Raw genomic sequence first — 25546 nt, 5'->3', positions numbered from 1 at the left:
CAGCCTACATACTGACATTTTACCAAAATGAATATGCTCAAAAAATATAGTCAACATTGAGAAATAATTCATGTAACTGAAGTTTCCTTTCTATTTCTTAAAAAATATATTGGATGAATATTTTAAAGTTTACATAACTTTTCTGTGGTAAAGAATTGTACTTTCGCTCCTGTCTTCTGGGAGGTCATCTATGGCACACCTGACAGCTGTGTCCTTGTCCAGGGTGGGAGCTGGCTACCCTGGACCTGAGAGTAGGAGCAGGCACAGCGGGTCTTTAGGGCAGGGCCAACCACACCACATAAACCAACCATGTGATGGAGGGGAGGGGCTTTGGGTCCGCTGGTATCAGTGGACTTGGAGACTGAAATCAACCATATGAGCAATTTTGATCAATCAATCATGCCTATGTAGTGGAGGCCCAATAAAACTCTGAAAACAAAGCTCAGGAGTGCTTCTCTGGTTAGCAATACTATGTGCATATGTCACGTTCTGATGCTGGGAGAGTAAGGAGTCCTAACTCCGTAAGGAGAGGCCAATGGAAGCTTTGTGTTTAGAATACTCTTAGACTCTGCCTTGTGTGTCTCTTCCTTTGGCTGATGTTAATTTGTATCTTTTCTGCATAATAAACCATAACTGTGAGTATAATAGCTTGCAGTGAGTTTCTGGAGTCCTTCTAGTGAATCATCAAAACTGAAGTCAGTCCTGTGTGGAGACTGTGCCCTCTAAACTTGCGGTTGGCCCCAACTTGTCACAACTTTATTTAACATTTTCTTTTCTCACATCTCTGGTAACAGAAATTAGAGGAAGTGAAAAAGCAACACTTAACTTTAGTCAGGTTATCTAGATTTCATCACCAAAAGCTGGCGGACACAGAAAAGATTCTCCCTCGGAGCTTCCAAAACTTTGAGAGATTAAATTTATTGTTTTAAGTCACTCACTTCAGCTCTAGGAAACTAAGTCATGCAATTGGAGGCCACATGTCACTAAATGGCTCTAAGTCTGACCACTTTTTCTGAAGAACACTCTCACCAGAGTTTATAATTTTGCTGTCAATATGCTGTCAACATAAGCTTTAAAAATTGCACCAGAATGGACTTGAAACAGTGATCAGAAACAAGGCTATCTCATTTATCTAGATCAAGGGTCTCTTAAGGCGTTATGTCACTCTGTTGAAACAGAGCTAGGAACTGCTGAGTTGAAATAAAACTTTCATCTGTTTGCACTCTACAAGCTTCTACCTAACAATGTGTTTGAATTTTTGATCCCTACATTTTCAATAACTAAGTGCTTCACAAAGTTCTTAAATTAAATTAATAGGCTATCCAGCTCCACAGTTCTGCCACGTATTCTTTGTCCAACCAGATTACCACCTATCTTTCTGTCTTTGCAGCTGATCTAAACTACCTCCCTCTCTCCTTCTACCTGGCTGCTTTTTCATCTGTGTTTTAAAGACCAGATGAGTTTGTCAGAACTGTGCCTAAAGGATGGACTGTGGGAGTTCCAGGTATTCTTAGCTATCCCAGTTCCGTAATCAAATATATTCAGATGAAGGAGCAACCCCTCTGAACCAAAGAGATCATACAGTAAGGAACACTTGCAGCTAATGGGCCAGAAGCCTCTAGTTTTCCTGCCTGCCTCTGGCCAATATCCTGTAATGTGAACAGCTACGGTCATTTAAAGGAAATATTAGACAAACTGGGCAAATAATACTAACAATAACCCAGCCACTTAGGAAAATAATCCAAATATGTCTGATCTGCTGGTTTCCATAGCTGAAATGAAGCTACAGGGCCTAGAATGTGATGGAAAAGAAAAACTTCTGTCAATCAACCGTTCACCTTTGGAATATATTTTACCTCTTAATACATTTGACTAACTTCATGGCTTGGTCAGACATCAGTGCACTGTATATTATGTGAAGGACTATAAACATAAAACTATTAAAAGACAAAAATCTTATTGTAAGAAATCATCTTTTAAATTTGAAATAACTTCTGCCAACAACAAAATCACAAACACACAAAATGCTCCATTCTTCTGTACTGCTTACATCAACCCCAAGATCAAGAAGGTACTTGACCACGCTGATCATCCCACTAGAGGCTGCTGCGTGGAGAGGTGTGTAAGACTTCTTGTCCTTGCATGTCACTTCAGCTCCGTGTGCCACAAGTAATTTCACTACTTCAATGTGACCTGAAAATGTGTTTATGAAGAAAAAAACAAGAAGATGAGTGTATGGAAAACATGAAATACAATCCTGAATATCTTTAAAGACAGGTAAAAATACAATACAAATTAACTAGATAATGCATGACAAGTCACCAATTAATCACATTATAACCAGAGAGATGACAGAAGAAAAAAATAAGAATTCAGGATAATTTTGATAAATGCTGATAGAGGTAACTAATAATTGAAAATAATACATTTAATTATTTTATCCAATGATAACCCTGCAATCCTTTTACCTAGATCTTGTTGTTTCCAAGGTTGTTTCAATACATTCTCCAATTCTTAAGTTAGCTTTTCATGTCTAATGTAAGACATTAGTTTATGTTGTAGAATCTTCTTCTACGTGGAAATCTGGGAGTGACTTGGGCTTATTTCTTAAAAAATGTCAGGTCTTTAGAACATGCAGCTAAAAACTTCTTTTCCCTTATTATTTCCACCAGATGCCTTAACAATCAGGATAGGCTAGGTCAGCAGTCCCCAAACTTTTTGGCAACAGGGACCGGGTTCATGGGAGACAATTTTTCCACGTGGCGGGGGTGGGGCGGGAATGGTTCAGGCGGTAATGTGAGTGATGGGGGGGATGGTTCAGCCCTATGCGGGGGATGCTGAGCGGCAGATGAAACTTGGCTGGCTTGCCTGCGGCTCATCTTTTGCTGTGTGGCCCGGTTCCGGGGGATGAGGACCCCTGGGCTAGGTTATACATGCTGTGGTTGACAACCAACTCCCAAATCTCAGTGGCTTAAACAATTAGTGTTTTATTTCTCTTTAGCATTATGATAGCTTGGCCAGAGGGCTCTGCTCAGTCACGCAAGGATCCAGATTCATGGAGCTGACACACGATTTGAAGGCAGCTTGGTCACTGTGCCAGAAAGGGGAACAGACTACAGTCTCACACCAGCAATTAAATGCTCTGGTCCACAGGGGATGCTACTTTCATTAGGCAGAACTAGTCTCAGGCCCTACCCAACCACATAAGGAGGCCAGGTGGAAGGAGGGAGAACCGCTGTTCTCCTTTCTTATCTCCTCACTTCTTGTCACATTAGATTATACAGTACTTTCTCCTCCTCCCAAAAGCCTTTCCACCTCTGTGCCTTTGTTCATGGGACTGATTCCTACGTTGTACAGAATGTTCTGCTTGGACGTTTCTTTCTAATCGTTGTTACTAATCCTCGAAGAAGGTCATGTCAGTTCCTATCTTCCCTAGAAGTCTTTTTAAGGCTTCTAGTTGCCTAGAATTACGTGGCCAAAAGCACAGTGTACCTGTAAATACTATCTAATAAGCATACATAATAATATTTTGTGATGTATCTTAAACTTGAATCATTATTTAACAAACTCTTTAATTACTTTTATGTATTAAGTTCCCAAATATATATATCTTTAAAGGCAAATATCATAGGCTCTTATGTTCTACTTCTTGGTGTATTTCAAACAAAATAGGTACCTAATAAATATGTTACATTAAACGAGTTGCTAATGATGCCATTTTTAATACCCCTCATAGGGAAGGAGTATATAAAGTAAATAACTATAAAAATGAGACTTTCAAACATAGTGCCTTGACCCCTTGAAAAAAGGAGTCTACAAGATGCATAAAGAATCAAGTAGATATAGTTGTTCATATATATAAATTATCAATTAAAGTGGATACATTCAGCTATTTTTTCCCCATTTCAATATGAAAAATATCTACTACATTTTTAGGAAAAAATCAAAAGAATATCTGTCAAATCATTAGATGCCAAATTAAATGTGACTATCATATAAGAGCACTAACTGGTACAAAAGATCTCTCACTACACATTACTCTCTGATCTATGGCTCTAGAAAGACAACTACTTGGGTTTACTGTAATGTATTAAAAACCAGGACTTATAATGCCCAGGAGGCTCACGCATAAATATAGCTTTTTTAAACCGGGCAAATGCATATTATTCACTAAATATGCCAAAAAGAAATAAATTCTCCTGATTTTTAAGACTAGAAGGCCCATTATACAAACATAATGGAAAAACTATCCAAAACCAACACATCATTCTAAGTAAATGACTTAGATATTAATTATGTAGATTCCAGGAAGTGTGAACTTTTCCTGAGACCGATAAAGCCCTATTTTTAAAAGGTGCCATGCATAGGGAAATTTACAATCTTAAAATTGACAAATATTTATTTAATCACATTTCTGAAATATGTAAAACTTCCTTTAACGGACCACTGAAAACATGAAGAAGGGGTCTTTCCATAGCCAGTTTGGGGTGATCTATTTAAAAGAAAAAAGGGAAGAAAGTTCTAGAGTGAAATAAATGATATTGTTCTAGCAAGGTGGAACCTAGCCAGAATACATATGTGTTTTCCTTATCAATTTATAGAACGATGCTACCAAGGAGACTAGATTTCATTCAATTCATATGGGTGTATTTTTAGAAGACAGCATCCAGCAGACATGCATGGCATACATAATTCTGTAGTCAATAACTCCTTTAAAAAAATTATATCCATGCAACGTGAATTTGATAAATGTAATCATTATCTGTCAGGAATTTGGAAAATTCCCTACATTTTTCTTTTGTTCATGAATGTATTAATAAAAGTAAAATGAGCTATGCTCACAAGTTTTTATGGAAAGGAAAGTAAGAAGAAAAACACCATTTCACATCAACTCAAATTATGCATTGCTTTAAGAAGAATTAATGTAATGAGTTGCTTATCAAGGTAATTAATATTTATTTAGTACCCTCTATGTCAAAGTCACCACAGTAAGGTACTTTGAGGCAAAAAGTGACTGGATATTGCTAAAAGCACTGAAGGCAACAGAAAAGATGAATGAGTAAATGGATTTTTTTTTAAACAGATCTTTATTGGAGTATAATTGCTTCACAATACTGTTAGTTTCTGTTGTACACCAAAGTGAATCAGCCACATGCATACACATGCCCCCATATCCCCTCCCTCTTGAGCCTCCCTCCCACCCTCCCTATCCTACCCTTCTAGGTCATCTCAGAGCACCGAGCTGATGTCCCTGTGCTATGCTGCTGCTTCCCACCAGCCAACTATTCTGCATTCGGTAGTGTATATATGTCGATGCTACTCTCACTTCGCCCCAGCTTCGCCCTCCCACCCCATGTCCTCAAGTCCATTTTCTATGTCTACCTCTTTATTCCTGCCCTGTAACTAGGTTCATCAGTAACAGTAAATGGATTCTTAATGAAGGTTCATGGTAGGAGCAAACACAGCGTAGGGAGGGAAAAATGATCAGTTCATTTGGGGACAGTGGTGGGGCTGGGGAACATAAACAGAGGATTCAATCGTAGCATAAGTATAAGAGGTAGAACCTAACAGAAAAGTAAGGGTAGCCTCAACCAGGGGACAGAAGGCCAGGGCAAATACAGAAGCCTGTGAGAAATAAATTACAAGAAGACATGTAATGCAATAATGTAATGTCTCTTAGGCTAATATTGGCAGATTCTCTAGAGGTGTCAATGACCTGGACTTAAGGCCTGTCTTAAGAGACCAGGCAGTAACTCCCTACTTTCATATATTTAGCTCCTTTTTAATCCTGAACACCTAAAACAACTGAATGGTTTTAGAAACTGTGTGTCAATACTCCTCATTTTCCAAGCTTAAAGGAAGGAAGAGACAGGGAAAGGAAAATTATGAATCTCTGAATGTTTATGCTCAAAAATTAAATGGACTATGAGGTCCAAGAAATACAGAATATCTTTTACAATCCACAATTGGCCTGAAAAATGACATTTAGTAGATCAAGGAAAACAAAGCCATCCAAGGGCCTCTGAGATATACACACCCAGCTACTCTGGGAGCTCAATTAGAGGCAACCCACAAAATTCCTTGGCCTTCAATTTTATGAAAACAGCTGTTTAGCCAAGTTTAATTCTTTGGAGATAAAAGGCCTGACACCCTCTGCTTAATGTGTGAACCTTTTAATATAAGGTATATAGTTTAAAATCACAGACTATCTGTTCCTGAACTGTCAAGAATAAGCTATTCCAGAATATTCAGAAAAATCCCCAAGACTTAAAATACAGAAAACCTACAGGCTGTGAGGAGGGCACTTTAGGACACCACAGGAGACTTGCTTCTGGATGTTTTACCTTCAGTTAACAGAAGAAAAGTGCCCATGACATAACTGGAGGCACAAACCTTTGGTGTGAGAGAAACACCAAGAGTCCAAGAGTTATTTCCATGATGGGCAAAGGATTTTCCTGGACCTTGGGGTTACCGTCAACTGGTTTGAGTTCATTTGGTTTCTTACATTTTTGTATTTTACAATTTTATATAGTTTTTAAAATTAATAATCTTCTATCAACCTTCGAATTTTAAGTGAGAGCTAGGAAAAGACAAAAGCAAAGGCAGGGAGTAGTGAGGATAAGCTATGCCTGTGAGAAGAGGGGCTAGACTGTCTCTGTAGTCAGTATGAGAGGCACATGGGAATGAGACCAGCACTATGTGGTCCGTCAGTCCATGTAATTTTTCCTAAGTCAGAGGAGCAAGAAGAGCAGAAGCAGAATAGACTGTTGGGAGGAAAAGAAAAAGCCCTGAGCTCCATGGCTGCAAAGAAAGGAGTTCTTCAGCTCTATTGTAAGATGCCCCACCCACGGCTTCCTTCCAGAGGCACAGCCTAGCCCTACGGGACTTGCAAGGTTTGCAGCAGGTTGAGATACACTTCGACCTGCGTGGTCTTAGCGCCCGCAGGCCAGCATCTCTGCTCTGTTCTTTCTGTGCGTTTTAAAGTATCCTGTGGAAGCCTGACTCTTCTCCTCCCTGGCTGTCCCAGTTACCTCAAAAACCCATTAATGCTTTTGTTAGTGCTCTGCTCGTGGAGTTGCGTAGGTTTTAAGCAGTCTGCCCCAGGACCATTTTCCCATGAGCTCTGTTAGTTTCAAACTGCAACTGTGCAGATCCTAAGACTTTTCAAGAATCCTTTTTTTTTCTTTGTTTGGTCACACTGAGCAGCTTGTGGGATCTTAGTTCCCCGACCAGGGATGGAACCCACACCCTCGGCAGTGAAGGCGAGAAGTCCTAACCACTGGACTGCCAGGGAATTCCCTCAAGAATGTTAAAAGCAGAAAAGCTGATATCTAAACCTCATTTTCTTACTGTGGTAGAAATCAAACGTGATATGCCTATTTAACACAGTGCTTGGCACAAGATAACAGGCTTCTTAATACATCTTCACAACTTCTACCTTAATATTCCCATACAAACAAGGATGGGTTCAGGATGGGTATGAGAATGGGCTTTTAGTAAACACCAATCTAAACTCTGTATCCCAAACTTGTGTCTAGGACATCTCTCCCTTTAAAAGTAAACAATTAATTTTAAACAGCTTTCAGGAGAACTGGACCTAATGTACTCCTGTCCTGGCAAACCTCCCCTGACTCCCAGGCTGGCTCCACTTGGGCAGCAAACTCAGATATGGTGCAACTTCTCACTACCTCAAAAGACATGTTATACCAAATGCAAGAACGAAATGTCCAACTTTTCCTTAATACTTAATGTCAAAAAATAAATTTAAAATACACATACCCATATATGCTGCCCAGTGGATAGCACGTCTATCTTTCTTGTCAAAAGCATTAATATTGGCACCTCTAGACAAGAGTAGTTTCACCATCTGGAATAAAAATAAACACAGTTTCATCAACATTCAGAAGCAGAACTGTTCATGAATATCCATCGTGAAAACTACTCATCTCAAGCTCTCTGGCACTGAATTTCTGCATCTGTAGAGAGGAAAGATGAGACTATATACTGAAGATGCTTTAACATAATTTAATAAACAACAGGACAATATACGAAAAAAGGTTTCACTATGGTGGTTACTGAAGTCAGGCATCAGCATCTTTTTAAAGATGCCACTTTGTGTCCTGGTATTTTATGAACAACTAAGCACAAATCTGGAAAGTCTAAAGGGAGAGTATTTAACAACAGGTTTTATTCCTTTTTATAGCCCAAAGTGTTATTAAAATTCAAAGTGCATTCTGATCCCAGAAACCTCTTAAATTTAATTCAAACACAGGTGCAGTGTCCGTAATATGATTAGACCTGAAGGTCATTGCACAGTCTACTTACCTCATAATGTACCAAAAAAAGTCATTTCCATTAGGTTCAAGCATATTTACAATAGTTTCCCCATTAGAAAGGGCATTCCAGATGTCAAAAAGGGACTCATCTAGTGACCTGAACTGCAGCAGAGACAAGAATTCTTTATGTTGCAAAAGCCGAGAACAGTGAAAACAGCACTGCAGTGACTAACCCTCAGCCATGGAATCTTGGGAATGTCACTTTACCTCTTTTTTTAAAAAAAATTGAAGTATAGTTGATTTACAATGTTTCAGGTACATAGCAAAGTGATTCAGTTTTATATATACATATGTTTCTTCCAGATTCTTTTCTACTACAGGAAAAGAATTGATATTGAATATAGTTCCCTCTGCTATACAGTAGGACCACCATTTTTACTTCTTTGAGTTTCTGTGTCTGCAACAAAAATGGAGGACTGGACAAGTTGCCCTCAAAGGTTCTTCTAACTCTGAGTCTCATTCTTTCCTAAGTCTCCCATGTACATACATAAACCCCACTCTTTGCTATGGCACACTTAACATTAACCAATACTCCTTGTATAAGATAACTAAATATTAATTTTCTTAAATTGTTTTCTTTTGATGGTCTGTCATCAAAGAATTCTTGACTAAATGTTCAAAATAAACTATAAGAAAATGTTTTTGGGCTTCCCTGGTGGCGCAGTGGTTGAGAGTCCGCCTGCAGATGCAGGGGACATGGGTTCATGCCCCGGTCCGGGAAGATCCCACATGCCACGAAGCGGCTGGGCCCATGAGCCATGGCCGCTAAGCCTGCGTGTCCGGAGCCTGTGCTCTGCAACGGGAGAGGCCACAACAGTGAGAGGCCCGCGTACCGCAAAAAAAAAAAAGGTTTTCTACACTCCACCTTCCTTTGCCACCATCTTTCTGGGAGAACAATGAAACTGTTCCACCTTCCTAGACATTTTTTCCTGCAATGACAGAACATACTTTTCACATTGTGTTACAGTTGGCAGTGTTGTCCTTTATCTCCCCAGGTTGACCATGAAATTCAAGTGCAGGGGTTGTATCTGATAAATAAATTTCTAAATTTGAGAAAGCTATATATCATGAATTATCATGAAAAGAAGTCTGAGGGTTTGAAAAAGGCAAAATTAAATAAAAATGAGCAAAATAGGCAAGTTCATTAATAATGGGAGGGCGGGCACACACGCAGAGAGAGAGAATCACTGTCTAACTGAATACCACTTACCTCCCCGTGTCCACTGAAAGCTGCATGATGCAGTGCAGTTCTCCCTGCTCGATCAGACACATTTACATTACTCAGCAGAGGGACCAAAGCTTCCGCACACTTTACAGCTTTATTAGCAGCCGCTATGTGTAAAGGTGTTTGCCAGTTTTTGTCTCGAGCGTTAACATCTGCAGAATGCTTCAAAAGTACCTGAACTGCTTCCTAAAACATATGAAGATATACAAGACAAATGAGTTAACAGCTTTAGAAATTGTACACACATGAAGGAAATAAAATTTCTTGAGAAAATAAAAATAGTTCTGGCAGAACCTGCTATAAACAAGCCAGAAAACAAAATAGCTTGAACTAACGGCAGTACTCAGAGCCATGCAAGATACATCAAAATAAAACATTCCCTTTCTCTATCCTCCAATTAAAGGCACAACAATCAGTCTCTATCAAAATGTACAAGAAATACTGACAAATATCCTTCAAAAACATTCATTACTAATATTGCTTTTCTAGATGGTGAGATACAATTAATTTATACTTTCAAAGCTTTAAAAAGTAGATTTATCACTTTGCCATTAAATATATAAAAATTTAAACATACTACTTCCCAAAGTATTCCACATGCTATATTTTACAAAATGAAAAATCACTAGGATCTAATTCATTAGAGAGAGAGTGAAAGAGAGGGAGGGAGGGGAGGGGAGGGGAGGGGAGGGGAGGGAGGGAGGGAGGGAGGGAGGGAGGGAGGGAGGGAAGGAGGGAGGGAGGGAGGGAGGGAGGGAGGGAGGGAGGGAGGGAGGGAGGGAGGGAAGGAGGGAGGGAGGGAGGGAGGGAGGGAGGGAGGGAAGAAGTCTTTGTTGTGATGCTACCTGGTGGGAAAGTTGGTGTTAACAAGGCAAATTAAGAATTTACCATTCAAAGGGATTGGTCTCCCAGAAGCACAAGAAAAATGTCACAAAACATCCATAAACTGGACTCATGGCAAATTCGAAAGGAATCCAGTATGCCATCAATATTAAGCAATATAATCAGAACTAAACGTAGCAAAATTTTTCTCCTTACAGTGATAATCCTATTTTTGGCAGATGAACAACAAACTACATATGAAATGAAAAGGACCAGAACCAAATCACCTCAGTTCTGTCATTTACAAGGTATAACTATTCAAGTCTAGTAAAACTGACCCTTGGTTTTCTTATCAGTAAAGAGGGGAAAGAGCACCTGTCCATCACTCATCTCAAGTCTGCTATGAAGCAAAAAAACCTAACGTACATAAGATTGTTCAAAAGATTAAAATAACTAACTATGCAAAGTAGCAAGGAAGACTAAGCAAAATAGTATTATTCATGATTTGCACATAGCCTTTGAAATAAAAAGTAATCAGAACTGCTGAAATATGGGAACCAGCGCAAGGCTGGCAAAAGACTGGAGAGACGCCCATCAATCTATCAACCTGCTGAGTAGCTAAGTAAAGACATATGGAGGCCTGCCCTGTGACCCCACAATTCCAATCCAGCTATTTACCCAAGAGAAATTTTAACAAGACCCATCTAAGAATGTTTTTATTTATTTTATTTTTTATTTTATTTATTCATAAGAGCCAAAAACAAGAAGTGTAAATGTCCACCTATAGGAAAATAGATAAACTGTTGTACATCCATACAGGAAACACTACTCGGCAATAAAAAGAAATGAACCACTAATGTACACAACAATATGACTAATCTCAAAAGAAGTCAAGACATTAAGAGTACATACTGTATGATTCCATTTTTATAAAATTCTAGAACAGGCAATTCTAGAACAGGCAATTGAGAGGTGCCTCTGGGGACAGGAGGGACTGACTGAAAAGGGACATGAGGGAACGTGCTGGAGTGATGGAATCTTCTAAATCTAGACTGGGAGAAAGGTTACATGGGTGTATACATTTGCCAAAACTCAACACTACACACTTAAAGTCTGTGCATTTTACTGTAAATTATATTTCAATTAAGAAAAAGGAATATAGGGGAAAAGATACACAGAGGAATATATACTCAGAATCGTGGAGAACAAAGTACAAACACTGTCAGGATTCTCAATCTTCATCCTCAAGAAGGGTATTTTGTGACTTAGGGAGTAACACTAATACCATCCTGGGAAATAGATGTACTAGAAAATAATTAAAAACAAAATGAAGAATTTATAATTGGATAAACTAGGCAAATACAGCATACTATAGATGCCAGGCTTGCCTTAATTATTTCCAACTGGAATTCACAACGCATACCTTTAAGTTTCTGAAAAGTGTATGGAATACTTATGCTCCATCAGCAAGAACAGAAAAATCAAAGCTATACTTTCGTTTCACAGAAAAACAAGAATAAATCCAGTTTATGGTTGAGGGTGGGTAAGATGGCACCTAAAGAAGGCTGTAAACACAACGACTAAGACTGTTTGGACCCTGGGTCCACTGCTGGGGACACTTAATTGTGTACCCCACAATTCGTGTCAAAGTCCTAACCACCCCCCACCACAAAGCGGTAAAGTTAAATGAGATGATAAGGGAGAGACCCTAACCTGATCAGACTGATGGCATTCTAAGACAAGGAAGAGGGAGAGAGAGATTCCCCCCTCCCTGACCAAATGCGAGGACACAGTGAGAAGGCAGCCATCTGCAAGCCAGGAAGAGAGTCCTCATCAGAAACTGACCCTGCTGGACCTTCATTTGAGACTTCTAGCCTCCAGTCTGTGAGAAAAAACATTTCTGTTGTTTAAGCCACCCAGTCTATGGTATTTTGTTATGGCAGCTGAGCTGACTAATACATCCATCATTTACTACTCAGAATAATATACGTCAGTGCCATATCACAATAGCAGTGATCTTTGAAAATTTAGAGAAAACTAAAGAACTCTCTAAAGACAGGAGATTCAAAAACAAAAACAAAAAACAAATTTTAAAAGGTAAATTTCTGGAAATTACAAACCAATGAGCCTGATGTCTTACCCTAGTAAAATTCTAGATTTTATTAGCAACACATTACAAGCATTTAGAAAAAAAATGTAGAGATAACCAAGGATATAGTTTTACTAATGACAGAATTACCATAGTAACCTTGATCCCGATTTTTCCATTATTAGAGGGTATGCATGTGTAAGAAATGCTGCAGGTGTGCCTTGACTTCAAACAAACAAGTAATACCCTATGACACTGATTTAAATAAGATTAAGAAATATGGGGGTGGGGTGATAACAAAAGGTTAACTAATTATATCCAAAGAGTATTTATTTATTCATAGCTTAGGGTCAGGCACAGGGAAAAGAAGGGCTAACGCATTCCAAATAAATACAATGTTTGGGTGAACCACTAATACCTCACATGATAATATATTTTAAACTCAGTTATCTTGATAGAACTAAAATGTTAATTCCTGGAGTTAGGTTAAAGAAATAAATGCATATCCTTCAGAGGATCCAGTGTTATGTGGATGGATAGACAGATAAATAAATAAATAACACATACACACACACACACACACACACACACACACACACACACACACACTCACAAAGCCCTAATATTCAGAAACTGATTTATTCAGAAGAATACTCAGCATTTATGGAGAGCTAGATTGTATGCTACACTTCAAGATTGACAGTCACAAACCAGTGGTGGAGAAAAGATGCGGCAGCCAGACAATATGACCGGGTGCATGGAAACCATGTCACGGAAGGAGAGCTGGGGAACTTGGTATAGTTAACCCGAAGCAGTCTTTCTAAACCCAAGTTCAGTGAGGGAATTAAGCCTTAAGACATCCACTGTCTGTGAGGAGTTAACTTCCTTACTATGCATCTTCAGCGATGCTAGTCATCTCTGTCCTTGGGAGAAGTGAGAAAATAGTCACTCTAATCATCTTCTGTAGAGCTTACTTCTCTCATGGTATCTCAAAAACATAAACCAAAAGCTACCTAAAATTTTGCCTTTTTATATACCCCTTTGCGGTTATGTTTTCTATTAAATGAAGTAAGTAATGTAAGTATAGCTTTCTTTTGCTCTTAGGATATGACAAGAATAATTAAAAGAACACCAGTGAAACTGATAATCTTGACTACGCTTCCTAGCAGTTTTCCTAATCATGGCATTTTCCTTTTAAAAGAAAAATAATCCTTAGGGCTCAGGGTTTACAGAAGTTATATTTTTATGGAATGGTTACATTTTATAGCTGTTTCCCATAATCCTGCAGAAGAGCAGTAATACTACATAGCCTAGTAGTTTTTAGGATGAAAAGCCTAAACCTTTTTCAGGTTGAAAAGCTTAAACTTAAACTTATTAGGATCTGTTGCTTTCTAACCTACAGCTTGCCCTTAAGTTCAAGCCACGTACAGAGTTTTTAAAAAATCAGCAGTTAGGTCTCTGGGTAGAACCTGCAATCTGCCTTTAACATTAATTATTTTTTTAAAGAATCTTAGGCCTGTTTTATAATCTCTACAAATATACAAAGTGTTCTTTCTGATGATTTAATTTGACAAAGCTCCACCAAATTTAATAGTCATATTTCCAAGAGTCATACCAAAAAATAGGTAAGTATGACTAATTTATCAATAGGTTGCCATGATGGCAATGTTTATCTTCCTTAACCGCCTTTATTTAAAGAAACTTCACTGCAAGAGGGCTAACCACTAACTTAAAAACATTACCATGAATTTCAGAGTTCAAAGTATTTTGGTTAATAGGTCTTAGTTTTCAGAATTCCCAGATTTGCCCAAGATCACACAGCTAGAAAGTGGCAGGTGATATCTGAAGCCAGTGTCTCCTGATCCAAGTCCCACAGTTCACTAGCTGTAGCCACCAAGGACCACCGTCCTCTCCCGATCCAGAGGCTTATGGTCAACAGACCGCCTCTGTCACACCGCAGCATTTACAGTCCCTCCCTTCCAGCCACCTTCTCCTCCACTCCTCTTCACTCACCCAACTCTCATTTGGGGTTCAAGGTGTACTTCGAAATGAGGAATACAAAGAAGAATGAACAGAAAGGAGCGCCCCCAGTTTCTCCTGGGGAAACATCCTCCCAAGGCATGTGTTCCCCTTCTCTCTCCAGAACTATCTGGCCCCATGATGGGGAGAAGCAGCAGTAGCCACCCTCCCTCGTCTCCCACAATTTGAATAACTGAAGAAAACATTAATTTATACAGTCCCACCTTTTATTTTAAAAATGTTTTCAACTATCGTAAGATAGGTAAAAGGGGTGCTTTGGGCACAATGCATCTGTAAAAAGTACCCAATCCATTTTAGAAAGGCAGTAAAATGACAGAAGAAAAGAGGGTCCAGGTATTTGTGTCATCTCTGCTACTCAACAGCTGAGTGGTTCTGGCAAATTATTAACTACACAGTTCCTTAAAATATCTATCCTACAAGGATGTTATGAGGACTAGAAGATATGACAAATATAAAAATGAACTTTCTCCCAAAATGTCAGTTATCTTGAAGGTCAAACAATACACAGGATTATAAATAAAAAGGAATTGTTCTTCCTCATAAGACACCTAACATATTTTAAGATTGTATTTAGAACTGGCAACATGTGAGATCAAGTAATGTTTCTGAAACTAATTTCAGTGTTTACCTAAACAATATTTCATTTAGTCATTACACACTCCTGAGATTATTTCTTGACCACAACCAGCAGAACCTCTGCAACATGTCTATTAGGCTACTGTGAACCAGTCAGCAGAGAAAAGCCTTGAGGAGGAATTTGTAAGATAGAAAAACAACTGCTCTCTTGTAAGAAGTACAGAAGCAGGGTTTTCTATTCTCTGCCACTTCAGACTCTCCAAGAGGCCTTAGTCACAAAAGGAAAATGGAACAATTAACTTGGTTTGAACAAATTCCAAAGTAAAGTGACCAGTCTAGGTATTTTCAGTTGCTTTTTCCTTTTTTGAAAATACAGAATTTGAATATGGACTCATAGACAGGCCTACTTAATGATTTTATATACAAAATATTTACTAAGAGAAATTTCATACCTCACTACAAGATGCAACTGCTCTGTGTAAAGGTGTCAACCATTTGTTGTCTTTGGCATTAACTCTAGCTCCTGCAACAAGAAGAAAAAAATAAATTGAAATATTTTACATAAAATATTTTAAGTAAATATCCTGAAATACTAGTTATATATAGTCCAAATTGGATAAATAACAACTGAAAATGTAGTACTTCATTTTTATACTTTCTGATAATAAATCACCCTTAAATTACAAAACAAAACTATCCTTTTTAATTGATATAATTATCCAGTAAGGTATTAGCTCTTTTTATTAAAAATCAAAGAAACATCATTTTATATATAGTCTAGAAAAGCCACCTTTATACAGAGCACATCCAAAATGAAAATCAGACCCCAATGTAGAATTTGTGTTAAAAACCTCAAATACTTAAATACATGAATAAGAATACTAAGACATAAAACGTAGACCATTACAAAGTCTTCATTATAATTCTTTACTAATGAATGTATCATGTTATAATGCAATACAGTAATATCAAAATAGTTCTCCAGTATTGATTAAAAATGCTTTAGTACTATAAAGTTATTTTATAAATGGATACAATGGCTATAAACTTAGGGGAAAATACTGAGAAAGGAAATGAACCAATCCACATGTCTTTCCATGTTATACCTAAAGTTCTAAAGTAGTAATAATTAAAACAAATCAACTATGTATTTTTTGTTTAAAAATCATTAAGTCAATGGACACAAATTTTCCTTAATAGAATGGAAATACAATTTAGTAAGACAATAAGTGTATTATGTAATTTGAGGGGGAAAAAATCTATCACCTATGTAAAATCCACTGATTTGGTGCTTAAATCCCCACCAAACAGAAGCAGCACACCGTGGGATCACTCTACGTAGAGAGAAACCACCTTGACTCTCAGGACTAGAGGAACTTGCAACAGGTCCTGCACTATGAGCAATCCTAGATTTACATCTAGAATAATAACTAGCTAAGTGAGAAGAGGCTTTAGGAACCTAGTCCAACCTCCATACTTTCTAGATGATGAAATGCTGGTACAAGCAAGCAGCTCACCGCCAGAGTCAACTACAGCAGAACCAAGGATAGAACTCAGACATCCTTATGTTTACATTGTTTTGAGTGTGAGGTTCTACGTAATAATCAAGTGCAGTGACTCCAAGTTACAGCCCGAATAACCTCTAGCTATAGGTCCCTAACTAGCTATATGATCCCTCTGAACCTACATTTCTTCATCTATAAACCAGATCCCCTAATACCTTGTTACAAAAATTAACAGGGGAGTTCCCTGGTGGTCCAGTGGTTAGCACTCCGAGCTTCCAACGCAGGGGGCATGGGTTCAATCCCTGATCAGGGAACTGAAATCTCACATGCAGCACGGCACAGTCAAAATACAAACAAACAATAAAAAACCAACAAAAAAGATTAACATACAAACCAATGTACCTAGTACATGGAGCACGGATACATTAGAGGTAGATTTTATAAGTCTGAATGTGAGAGAAAATGAATGAAAGGCAGGTGTAGGAAATCATCCACAAGTGCAGCAGTTGAAGCTGAACTCTGTGTGGGCAGGGCCAGTGAATCATGAAACAGCAGGAGAGCTTTCAAGATTGCTTAAAGCTGTGGGAGAAAGAAAGGGAGTCAGCAAAATAAAGAACCAGCCAGAGGGACTTCCCTGGTGGCAGAGTGGTTAAGAATCCGCCTGCCAATGCAGGGGACACGGGTTCGAGCCCTGGTCTGGGAAGATGCCACATGCCGCAGAGCAACTAAGCCCATGCCCCACAACTACTGAGCCTGCACTCTGGAGCCCACAAGCCACAACTACTGAGCCCGCGTGCCTAGAGCCCATGCTCCGCAACAAGAGAAGCCACCACAATGGGAAGCCTGCACACCACAACAAAGAGTAGCCCCACTCGTCACAACTAGCGAAAGCCCACGTGCAGCAATGAAGACCCAACACAGCCAATTAAAAAAAAACAACAACCCAGCCAGAGACAGTGGTATATTAATGTAATAAACATATGAACAACTACTGGCCAGGTTCTGTGGAGACCGAAATGGTGAAAAGAAGCTTTTCTGACCACAATAAAGTCAGCATTTGTTTTGGGTAAGAGCACAAACACTTGAAATGTTCACGGGTCAGAAAGTTGGAGCCCTAGAGACAGTGAAGAGGCTCCTTCCTTCTCCCCATTTATCACTTGGAACTTCAATGGTTCTCTATAATTCCTGTACCTCTTTCTATGATTTTGTATTTATGTGCACAGTAGGAGGGCAGGTCCTGGCATTAAGGCCAGAAGGGTAGTGACACAGACACTCAAAAGACACAAGTACCCCGGAAAGACAGAAGTAGAGAAGAATGAGGCCTGAAAATGGGCCTCCAACAAATGGGAAGGGTCAGAAGTCTGATTCAAGGCATTAACCAACAAGGAAATAGAATGTGGCTGTCACAAAAAATGATGATCTCTACGTGCTGATAAAGATCTGAGAAATAAAAAGTAAAAATAGGGCTTCCTTGGTGGCGCAGTGGTTGCGAGTCCGCCTGCAGATGCAGGGGACACGGGTTTGTGTCCCTGGTCCAGGAAAGATCCCACATGCCGTGGAGCGGCTAGGCCTGTGAGCCATGGCCACTGAGGCTGCGCGGCGGGAGCCTGTGCCCCGCAACAGGAGAGGCCACAACAGTGAGAGGCCCGCGTGCCGCAAAAAAAAAAAAAAATGTAAAAACAGCAATAAGTGAGAGCTGTATGAATAATATTCTTTACTTTTACATAGAAAAAGGAAGAGTTAAGTATCTATATTTACATTTGCAAAAGGAAACCCTGGAGGAAAGCTAAGACATTAAGAACAGTGGTTGCCTATGTGTTTGCATTGGTGGTGGGGGGCAATAAGAATTGGATGTTGTGATGGGGAACTAGGGTAGAAAGGCAACTGCGCTGTAAGCTGTATACCTTTAAAGGTGTGTATATTTTAATTCGGAAATGAAACTGAAATACTACATGTTCAAAAAGTGAAATGTACTGAAGAGGAAATGAAATGAAAGGAGTGGTCATGAAAAAACACTCCAAGAATTTGGCTTCAAGTGCAAAGAAAAAATTGGAAAGCAGGAAGAGGGTGAAGACAGTCTGTCTTTCTTTTGGAAATGGGTTATCAGATATACAACTGAAGGAAGAAAATCTAATATTTATGGTGCATTTGGCAGCCCAAAGTAAAAAACCTGCTTGCTTCATTCTTCCATTTTAAGTTACAATAATTAACTAATTAATTAAATCGTCTTTCTTTCTCTTTTAATAAAAAATTCAAAGTTAATTTTATCAAAAACATGAGTGACTATAACAAATAATCCACTAGTGGCTTAACGAGGACACATCATGCTGCCACTTGCAACTAGCAGACAACTTGATAAAAAATTTGGCTTGCTCTTTTTTAAAGATTCTAATGATACTTAACTGAAGGAAGATCAGCACAATGGGATTTTAGACATCTAATCATATCCTATCTCAGAAGACACTTGTGTTAAGTCATCTTCTAGTAACACTAATCAGATATTTTAATTCCTTGGAAATTAAAGGTCAAGTATGTGAGTAATGGTTGGGCTATCTCTAAGGACACAATACAACAAATATCTCCCCTGCCCACATGGGTAAATTAGTATGTGCCTTATATATTAACAGACGAACATGGCATAGCAAGGTCCATTATAAGAGCAGCAGTTGGCTGCACAATGAAAAATGGCTTAAGAACAATAAACATGGCAGTGCACATCAGACGTCCAGGCTACCAGAGCTCATCTCATGTGAGCTCTCTGAAGGTAACCAGACTTCTGTTCCACACAGAGCTCCAAAATTAGCTACATATTCATATACACACTACAAAGTAATTCCAGTAATGGAAAAGACATTTCCAGAGTAAAGTAACTAATCCAACAGCTGAAAACTAGCCACAAAGAAGATGAAGACAGGAAAAAGAGAAGGAGAGGGGAGGGAGAGAGAGAAGGAGATGGGGAGGGGAGAGGGAGAGAGAGGCGGGGGATGGAGGGAGACAGAGAGGAGGAAGAGGGGGAGGGGAACAGACCTAGTGGGAAGGGGAGAGAGTGGGAAAGGGGAAGATGGGGAGGGAGAGAACGAAGAGGGAGGGAGGGAGGGCAGGAAAAGAAAGAAATCCTATCCACTGAAAACACAAAATAGTCTTCCTAGAGAGAAATAAAACCAAATGTAACAGCTCCAGTAGCATCATCACAGGCTCTCTACCTGGCAGAGTATAGTATTTGTGATTCCAAAGGATGATCTTAAGTCACAAGACTTAAGTTTCTCTCAAGAAAAGATTAATTTCTTTACTATTTCCTAATCATTAAAACAGGAAAGAACATAAAATAGCAGCGCCATCTCAATTGCTGCAGTCAGGCTACCGGGAGACCCTGTGGTAGGAGAAGCACTGCTGTGGAAGCTGCAGACAAGACAGCAATTTGCGGATGATGTCACTGATGACCACTGCAAACTGACACCCAAAGAAAGCCTCCTGAGTGCTAGCAGCGTATCTAGAAAAACCCAAGGTTGTTATGCCCCACTGTATAAATCAAAGACTGTCTTTACTAGACTCCCTTTCACCCACAAATCTATCAAATGTACATCAACTGAGCTTTCCCTGAAGAAGAACAAGCAGCCAGAACCTACGTCTCATCAAATATCTGAATTTGGATTCACCTTTCCAGAACAGAGATGTGATCAGATTTCCAATACGTTAAAAGCAAAAAGAAAACAAGCAAGCAAAAATCAACTGCAGGGTCATCCAAACAGCTTGGTTGTATCCATTTGATACCACAGTTAGATTATACAGAAAAATCCAGATAACCTTCTTCCTTTCACCCAATCTTTTCATTTACTAATTCACACATATAAAATATATTCTGAAACAATAGCTTTTTAAAAGAAAAAACATATTTAAGGTAAAATTTCTTCCAAAATTAGATAAATGTCTACTACATTTAGAGATAAAACGAAAGTAATTTTAAAAAAATCTGGTTCACTTTTATCAGTCTAGCCTGGGCTCTTGCCAGCAATGTAGCTGAAGAGAGGTCTGGACATAGGAGGCAGTCAGGGGTCAGCGGATGGAGCCCAGGAGTAAGACCTGTGATCTAATAATGGCTCTGTAACCAGCAGCCTGTGTGACCTGGGACTGTTCCTCATATGCCTACGCCTTCATTTTGGTAATAATAATCCTTGTGTGTGCATGCCCATGCGCGTCTCTGTCTGTCTCTCTCTCAAGGGAGGCTAGGCCCCAGGTTAAAAGAACACAGGGAGCACCTGTTTCTGAGCTCTACAAAGTCAGGCACCAAATCACAAGTGTCCCATGTGACTCTAGGTCTCATTCCGCAAGAAGACTAATTCATCTGCTTTCTCCCTAATCTGATCACTCACCAAGATCTGCCAATTCTTTGATTTTTGAACCTCAGTTATCAGTAAAATAAGAGCTGTGGTAAATGATCTCTACGATCCATTTCCAGTGATAATATTCTACCCTATTTTGAAATACTCAGAATAAGTTATTTCATGCTTATTAAATACCTTGCCTTACTTTAACATTAAATAGATAAGATAATATCTTTATAATCAATGCCAGGGATCTTCAAATTACAGCCCACAGACTGCCAGCCACCTATTTTTAAATAAAGTTTTACTGCAACATAGCTACACCTATTCACTTACGTGTTAAATAAGTAGCTTTCGCATCACAGGAGTAGAGATGAGTAGTTGCCAGTGTGTCTGTATGACCCTTCACATAAAAAGTCTATCAGCCTCTGATCTAGACGAAGTACCTGAGATTTAATGCTATTAAAATTATTTCTATTTTCCTATTTGTTTGTAATAATTATAGTCCCACTAATAATTTTCTAAAACTTCTGTTTGCAGAGCATAGTTTTTTTCTCTGCTCCTAAGCCACAGAGGAGATAGTCCCTATACAGTGAGCTGGGCCAGGAGCCAAGTACTTTTAGCACTCTTCCCAAACTGGAAATAATGCTTTCCTTTGGCTGTCTACCAAAATCAGTGGCAAAAGCTTCAGATTCCGTTTTCAGGTTGGAAGAAGAATGAGCAAAAAGCAAGTACATTTCCACTTTTCCACCTGTGATGCTAGACCACCCCCCCTACCACCAAGCTAGTGCACTGTATCATTTAAGAGGGTGTTATGGATATATAGATATTGTCGGTTGAACTGTGTCCCCACCACCAAATTCATATGCTGAAGTCCTAACCCCAGCACCTCAGGGTCTTCACAGAGGTAATTAAGTTAAAATGAGGTGGTTTTTTTTTTTTAGCATGGGCCCTAATGCAATATGACTGGATCCTTATAAGCATTTGAAATTTGGACATAGACATGTACCGATGGAAGACACAAGAAGGCGGTCATCTACAAGCCAAGGAGAAAGTCCTAGAACAGATCCTTCTCTCACAGCTTTCAGAAGAAACTGACTCTGCCAACACCTTGATCTTGTACTTCCAGCTTCCAGAACTGTGAGAAAATAAATTTTGTTGTTTAAGCCACTCATCTTGTAGTAATTTGTGATGGCAGCCCTAGTAAACTTATATACCAACACTGCAGTCTTTCAAATGTCACACACTTTAGGTCTAATTCTTATTACCAGAAACACAGTATACATATTTCCTTATTAAGAACTTTATTTTCTATAAAAGGCCAATTAAATGATTAATACAACACATTATTCAACCACCTAACACATGATATAAACAGCCTGAGGTACTGGTAAACCTATGTTTGAAAAATATAAGCATTATACGAATAGCTCCCATAAAAATATCTATATTTAGGCAGCCAGTAAATTTAGTCCTTAAAACAGAAGTTCTTCAACAAAAGTTATTTTCTATACAAATTTTACTAAATGCTAAGTAGATGGGGGTGGGTAGAGTGTAGAGGGGAGCACAGTTCAGACTGCAGCAGAGTTAAGAGTCAGATAGCCTGAACTCCACAGTCAGATAGCCTGGGTCTGACTTACTATGCTGGCTCTAGCTTTTATTAGCAGTATAACTTTCAGCCAGTTATCACATCTCTAAATGCTTTCGCTTCCTTTATCTATAATAATACCTTCAGAGTTGAGGATAAAATGAGGTCATAAATGAAAAAGCTAAATTTACACAGTACTTGAGATATAGTAAGCACTCACTGCTTCCAATTACTTTGCTCCATTCAATAATAATTGTAAGAGTAATTCTACTAGACTCTAGTGTTACTATATAGATTCTACGGAAGGATTCACTTGTTTGATTACATATAACATGTCAAAAGTTATACCCCTCATTCATGAATCTTAAAAATGCATCATGGACATCAAGTGAAGTTTCTTCAGGAAGGCTACCAATTTGACTAAAAGAGCGTGTTTGTGTGAATGTCCTTTTGCCCCCTTCTCTCCACTGTTTGTGTCCTAGAATCCCTATCTAACACCCTTTTAGATGATCTAGAGGTCATCCACAGGAGACTCTCCCTTTATAACACAGAAGAACAAGGTAAGGCTGTGCTACAGGAGAGATCAAGCAAGAATCTTCATTATTTATTTTTTTAAAGGTTTTTTTTTTAATTATGTGTAACACAAAGTTATTTAAATCAATAAATTTTTAAGGAATTTCGAATGTTCTGATTCTTTCCACTGCCAATCACCTTAGTTCCTCCAAACTCATAATCTTCAAGATAAAACAGCCTTTTCAAAAAGAAGCTATCATGTGAGTCAGCCCACAATTCTTTTAGTTAGGCTTCTTTGATCTCCAATGAAATATGGACACACTTCAAAATTCCCCACCTGTAATCTTTGGGACCCAATTTCCTCAAGCGATTTACTTTAGGACCCTGTTTAGGGTCAGGCGATGGATCTGCCTGGTTCTGAATTTGACACCCTCTAAAAATGTATTAGGTTCAAATCATATTCACTCCTAAGCCATCGCACCTTAGAAGAGTACAGATCATTGGGATATGCCAATACTTAAGATAAAAAGTTTGTCAGGTTTTTCATAGTTTACTTGGCAGCTCTGTCTTGTAGTTCTTTCCCACAGATCTAACAGGTAGTTCTATGAGTAAAGGAAACCACACAGTTAATCTATGAGGCGTTTTTTGCCCCTCCCTACTCCAAACAGATGTTCTGGAAAAAGCATATTCCTCAACGATATATAATGGCAGTCCAGTGGTTAGGACTCCACGCTTTCACTGCTAACAGCCCGGGTTCAATCCCTGGTAGGGGAACTAAGATCCCACAAGCTGCATGGTGTGGCCAAAAAAAAAAAAAAAAAAAAAAAAACTTAAAGGATTCAGCACATGACTAGAGCAAAAATATACAAAAGCAGAGTAAACTGAGCAGAATACAGTTAATAGGTAAATATATTTGAAAGAAATTATCCCAGGAAAGGAGAGGAAGAATTTGTGAACTACTCTTTACACACAACTTCAGAGAAATTAAGTTCTGAACAGAGACCTCAAAGAAAAGCTCCAAGAAAGAGGTAAAACAATGCAAAGAGATGAGAGCTGGCAGATCAGGAAAGAGAAAAGGAAAATAAAGCAATCAAAGATAAAAGCCTAGAAACAACAAAAAGCAGAGCAGACATGTCTTACAACACAGTCAAGAATCTGAAGCCACAGCCAGAGTGAATCTTTAAAAAATTAGGTCAGCCTCTGTCCCTCCACCTAAAACTCCCCATTGGTTTTCCACATCACTTTAAGGGCCAAAGCAAGTATTTACCTGGAACACCCCCAACCTCTGCTTTACCTCCTACTGCTTTTTTCACTTGCCTCCAAACATGCTACACCTCACGGTGTTTGTTCTTGCTAATCTCTTAATTTCCAGTAAACATCTGCACCATATGCAAGGCTTCCATATTTGCTTATCTCCTCGAATGTCACTGAATCCTTTCCTGATAACCCAACACAAAATAGCAACTGATCCCCACCCAACATACCATTCCTTTAATTTTTCCATAGCAATTATCAACACATGACAAACTATATATTAACTTGCTACTATCTCCCCCATTAAAACATAAACTCCATAAAGGCTGGGACTTCATTTATTTTATTCACTGCTCTACCACAGCACCTAGAATGGTACCTGCTATGCAGCCAGGCTCATTAAGTATTTGTTGAATGAATGAAGGATAGGTAAAAGGAAATAACTTAAAACTAAATTTAAAGACAAAATTACAATCAGAAAATAGCTGATAAAGACAGATGAAGGATATCCATTTTAGTAGCAAAACACACTGCACAAAAATTTACTGACAGAAAAACACACGGAAATAAAACATGTAAAGATGCAATGAAAGATATAAATGAAATAAAAATCCGAATTTCAAAACTAAAAGTGTACATTCACATAATGCCCTAATAAAAAGAATCAAGAGATTTAGCCTAGGAAAGTTAGCATGAATTTCAGGGATAAAGAATTGAATCCTACAGGCATCCAGGCAGAAGAGAATGGACTACGGTGGTGGAAAGTGTAATGGGGGGATGGAATGTAAGCAGAGAGGAGCTCAATTCAAGACTTTCACTCACTAGAAGACAGTAGAGTAACATCTACAATATTGAAAGGAAAAAGCATAAATTGAGAATTTTATAACTAGCTTATCTACCCTTCAACTAAATAAAAAAAAAGAAATGGTCCAAAATAAATAAGATACCACAGAATACAATATCCATGAGCTCTTACAGAAAATATAAAAACAAAAACTACTTGATGATGAGGTCTGTTCAACCAAGAGACATCAAAATTTTAAAACCTGGGAATAGAGAAGCTATGAATAAGGACAGAGTGTGTGTGATAAAACAGCGGGAATTATGATTACAAATTAAACTGTAACGTCGTAATTCTTGACAATGGAAACACAAGAGGGAAACAAATTACAAAACGTTACTTCCTAACTTCTCACCACAGTAAATCAGAAAACCACCAAAACCTGAAACATAAACATCCATGAACATCGAAGTACACGGCTCTAAGGAACGATCA

General features: G+C 38.7%; 1 protein-coding gene and 1 non-coding gene across 6 annotated transcripts in view; both read right to left on the bottom strand.

Moving 5' to 3' along the window:
* Nucleotides 1-25546, bottom strand: part of ANKRD28 (ankyrin repeat domain 28) — a 186373-nt gene that overhangs the window by 51267 nt on the left and 109560 nt on the right. For all 5 annotated transcript variants that reach the window (XM_060149563.1, XM_060149564.1, XM_060149562.1 and 2 more), the window contains 4 exons: nt 15541-15611; nt 9547-9747; nt 7780-7867; nt 2051-2193 (listed from right to left, as the gene is read on the bottom strand). In XM_060149563.1, coding sequence (XP_060005546.1) covers nt 2051-2193; nt 7780-7867; nt 9547-9747; nt 15541-15611 — 503 coding nt within the window. The remainder of the gene's footprint in view (nt 1-2050; nt 2194-7779; nt 7868-9546; nt 9748-15540; nt 15612-25546) is intronic.
* LOC132521419 (small nucleolar RNA SNORA18) lies at nt 23578-23712 on the bottom strand. Its single transcript, XR_009540869.1, has one exon. It is a non-coding gene; the product is annotated as a small nucleolar RNA SNORA18 (small nucleolar RNA).

This window comes from Lagenorhynchus albirostris, chromosome 5 (genome assembly GCF_949774975.1).
Source record: "Lagenorhynchus albirostris chromosome 5, mLagAlb1.1, whole genome shotgun sequence".
Taxonomy (NCBI): Eukaryota; Metazoa; Chordata; class Mammalia; order Artiodactyla; family Delphinidae; genus Lagenorhynchus; species Lagenorhynchus albirostris.
This window is presented reverse-complemented; position numbering and strand designations above follow the sequence as displayed.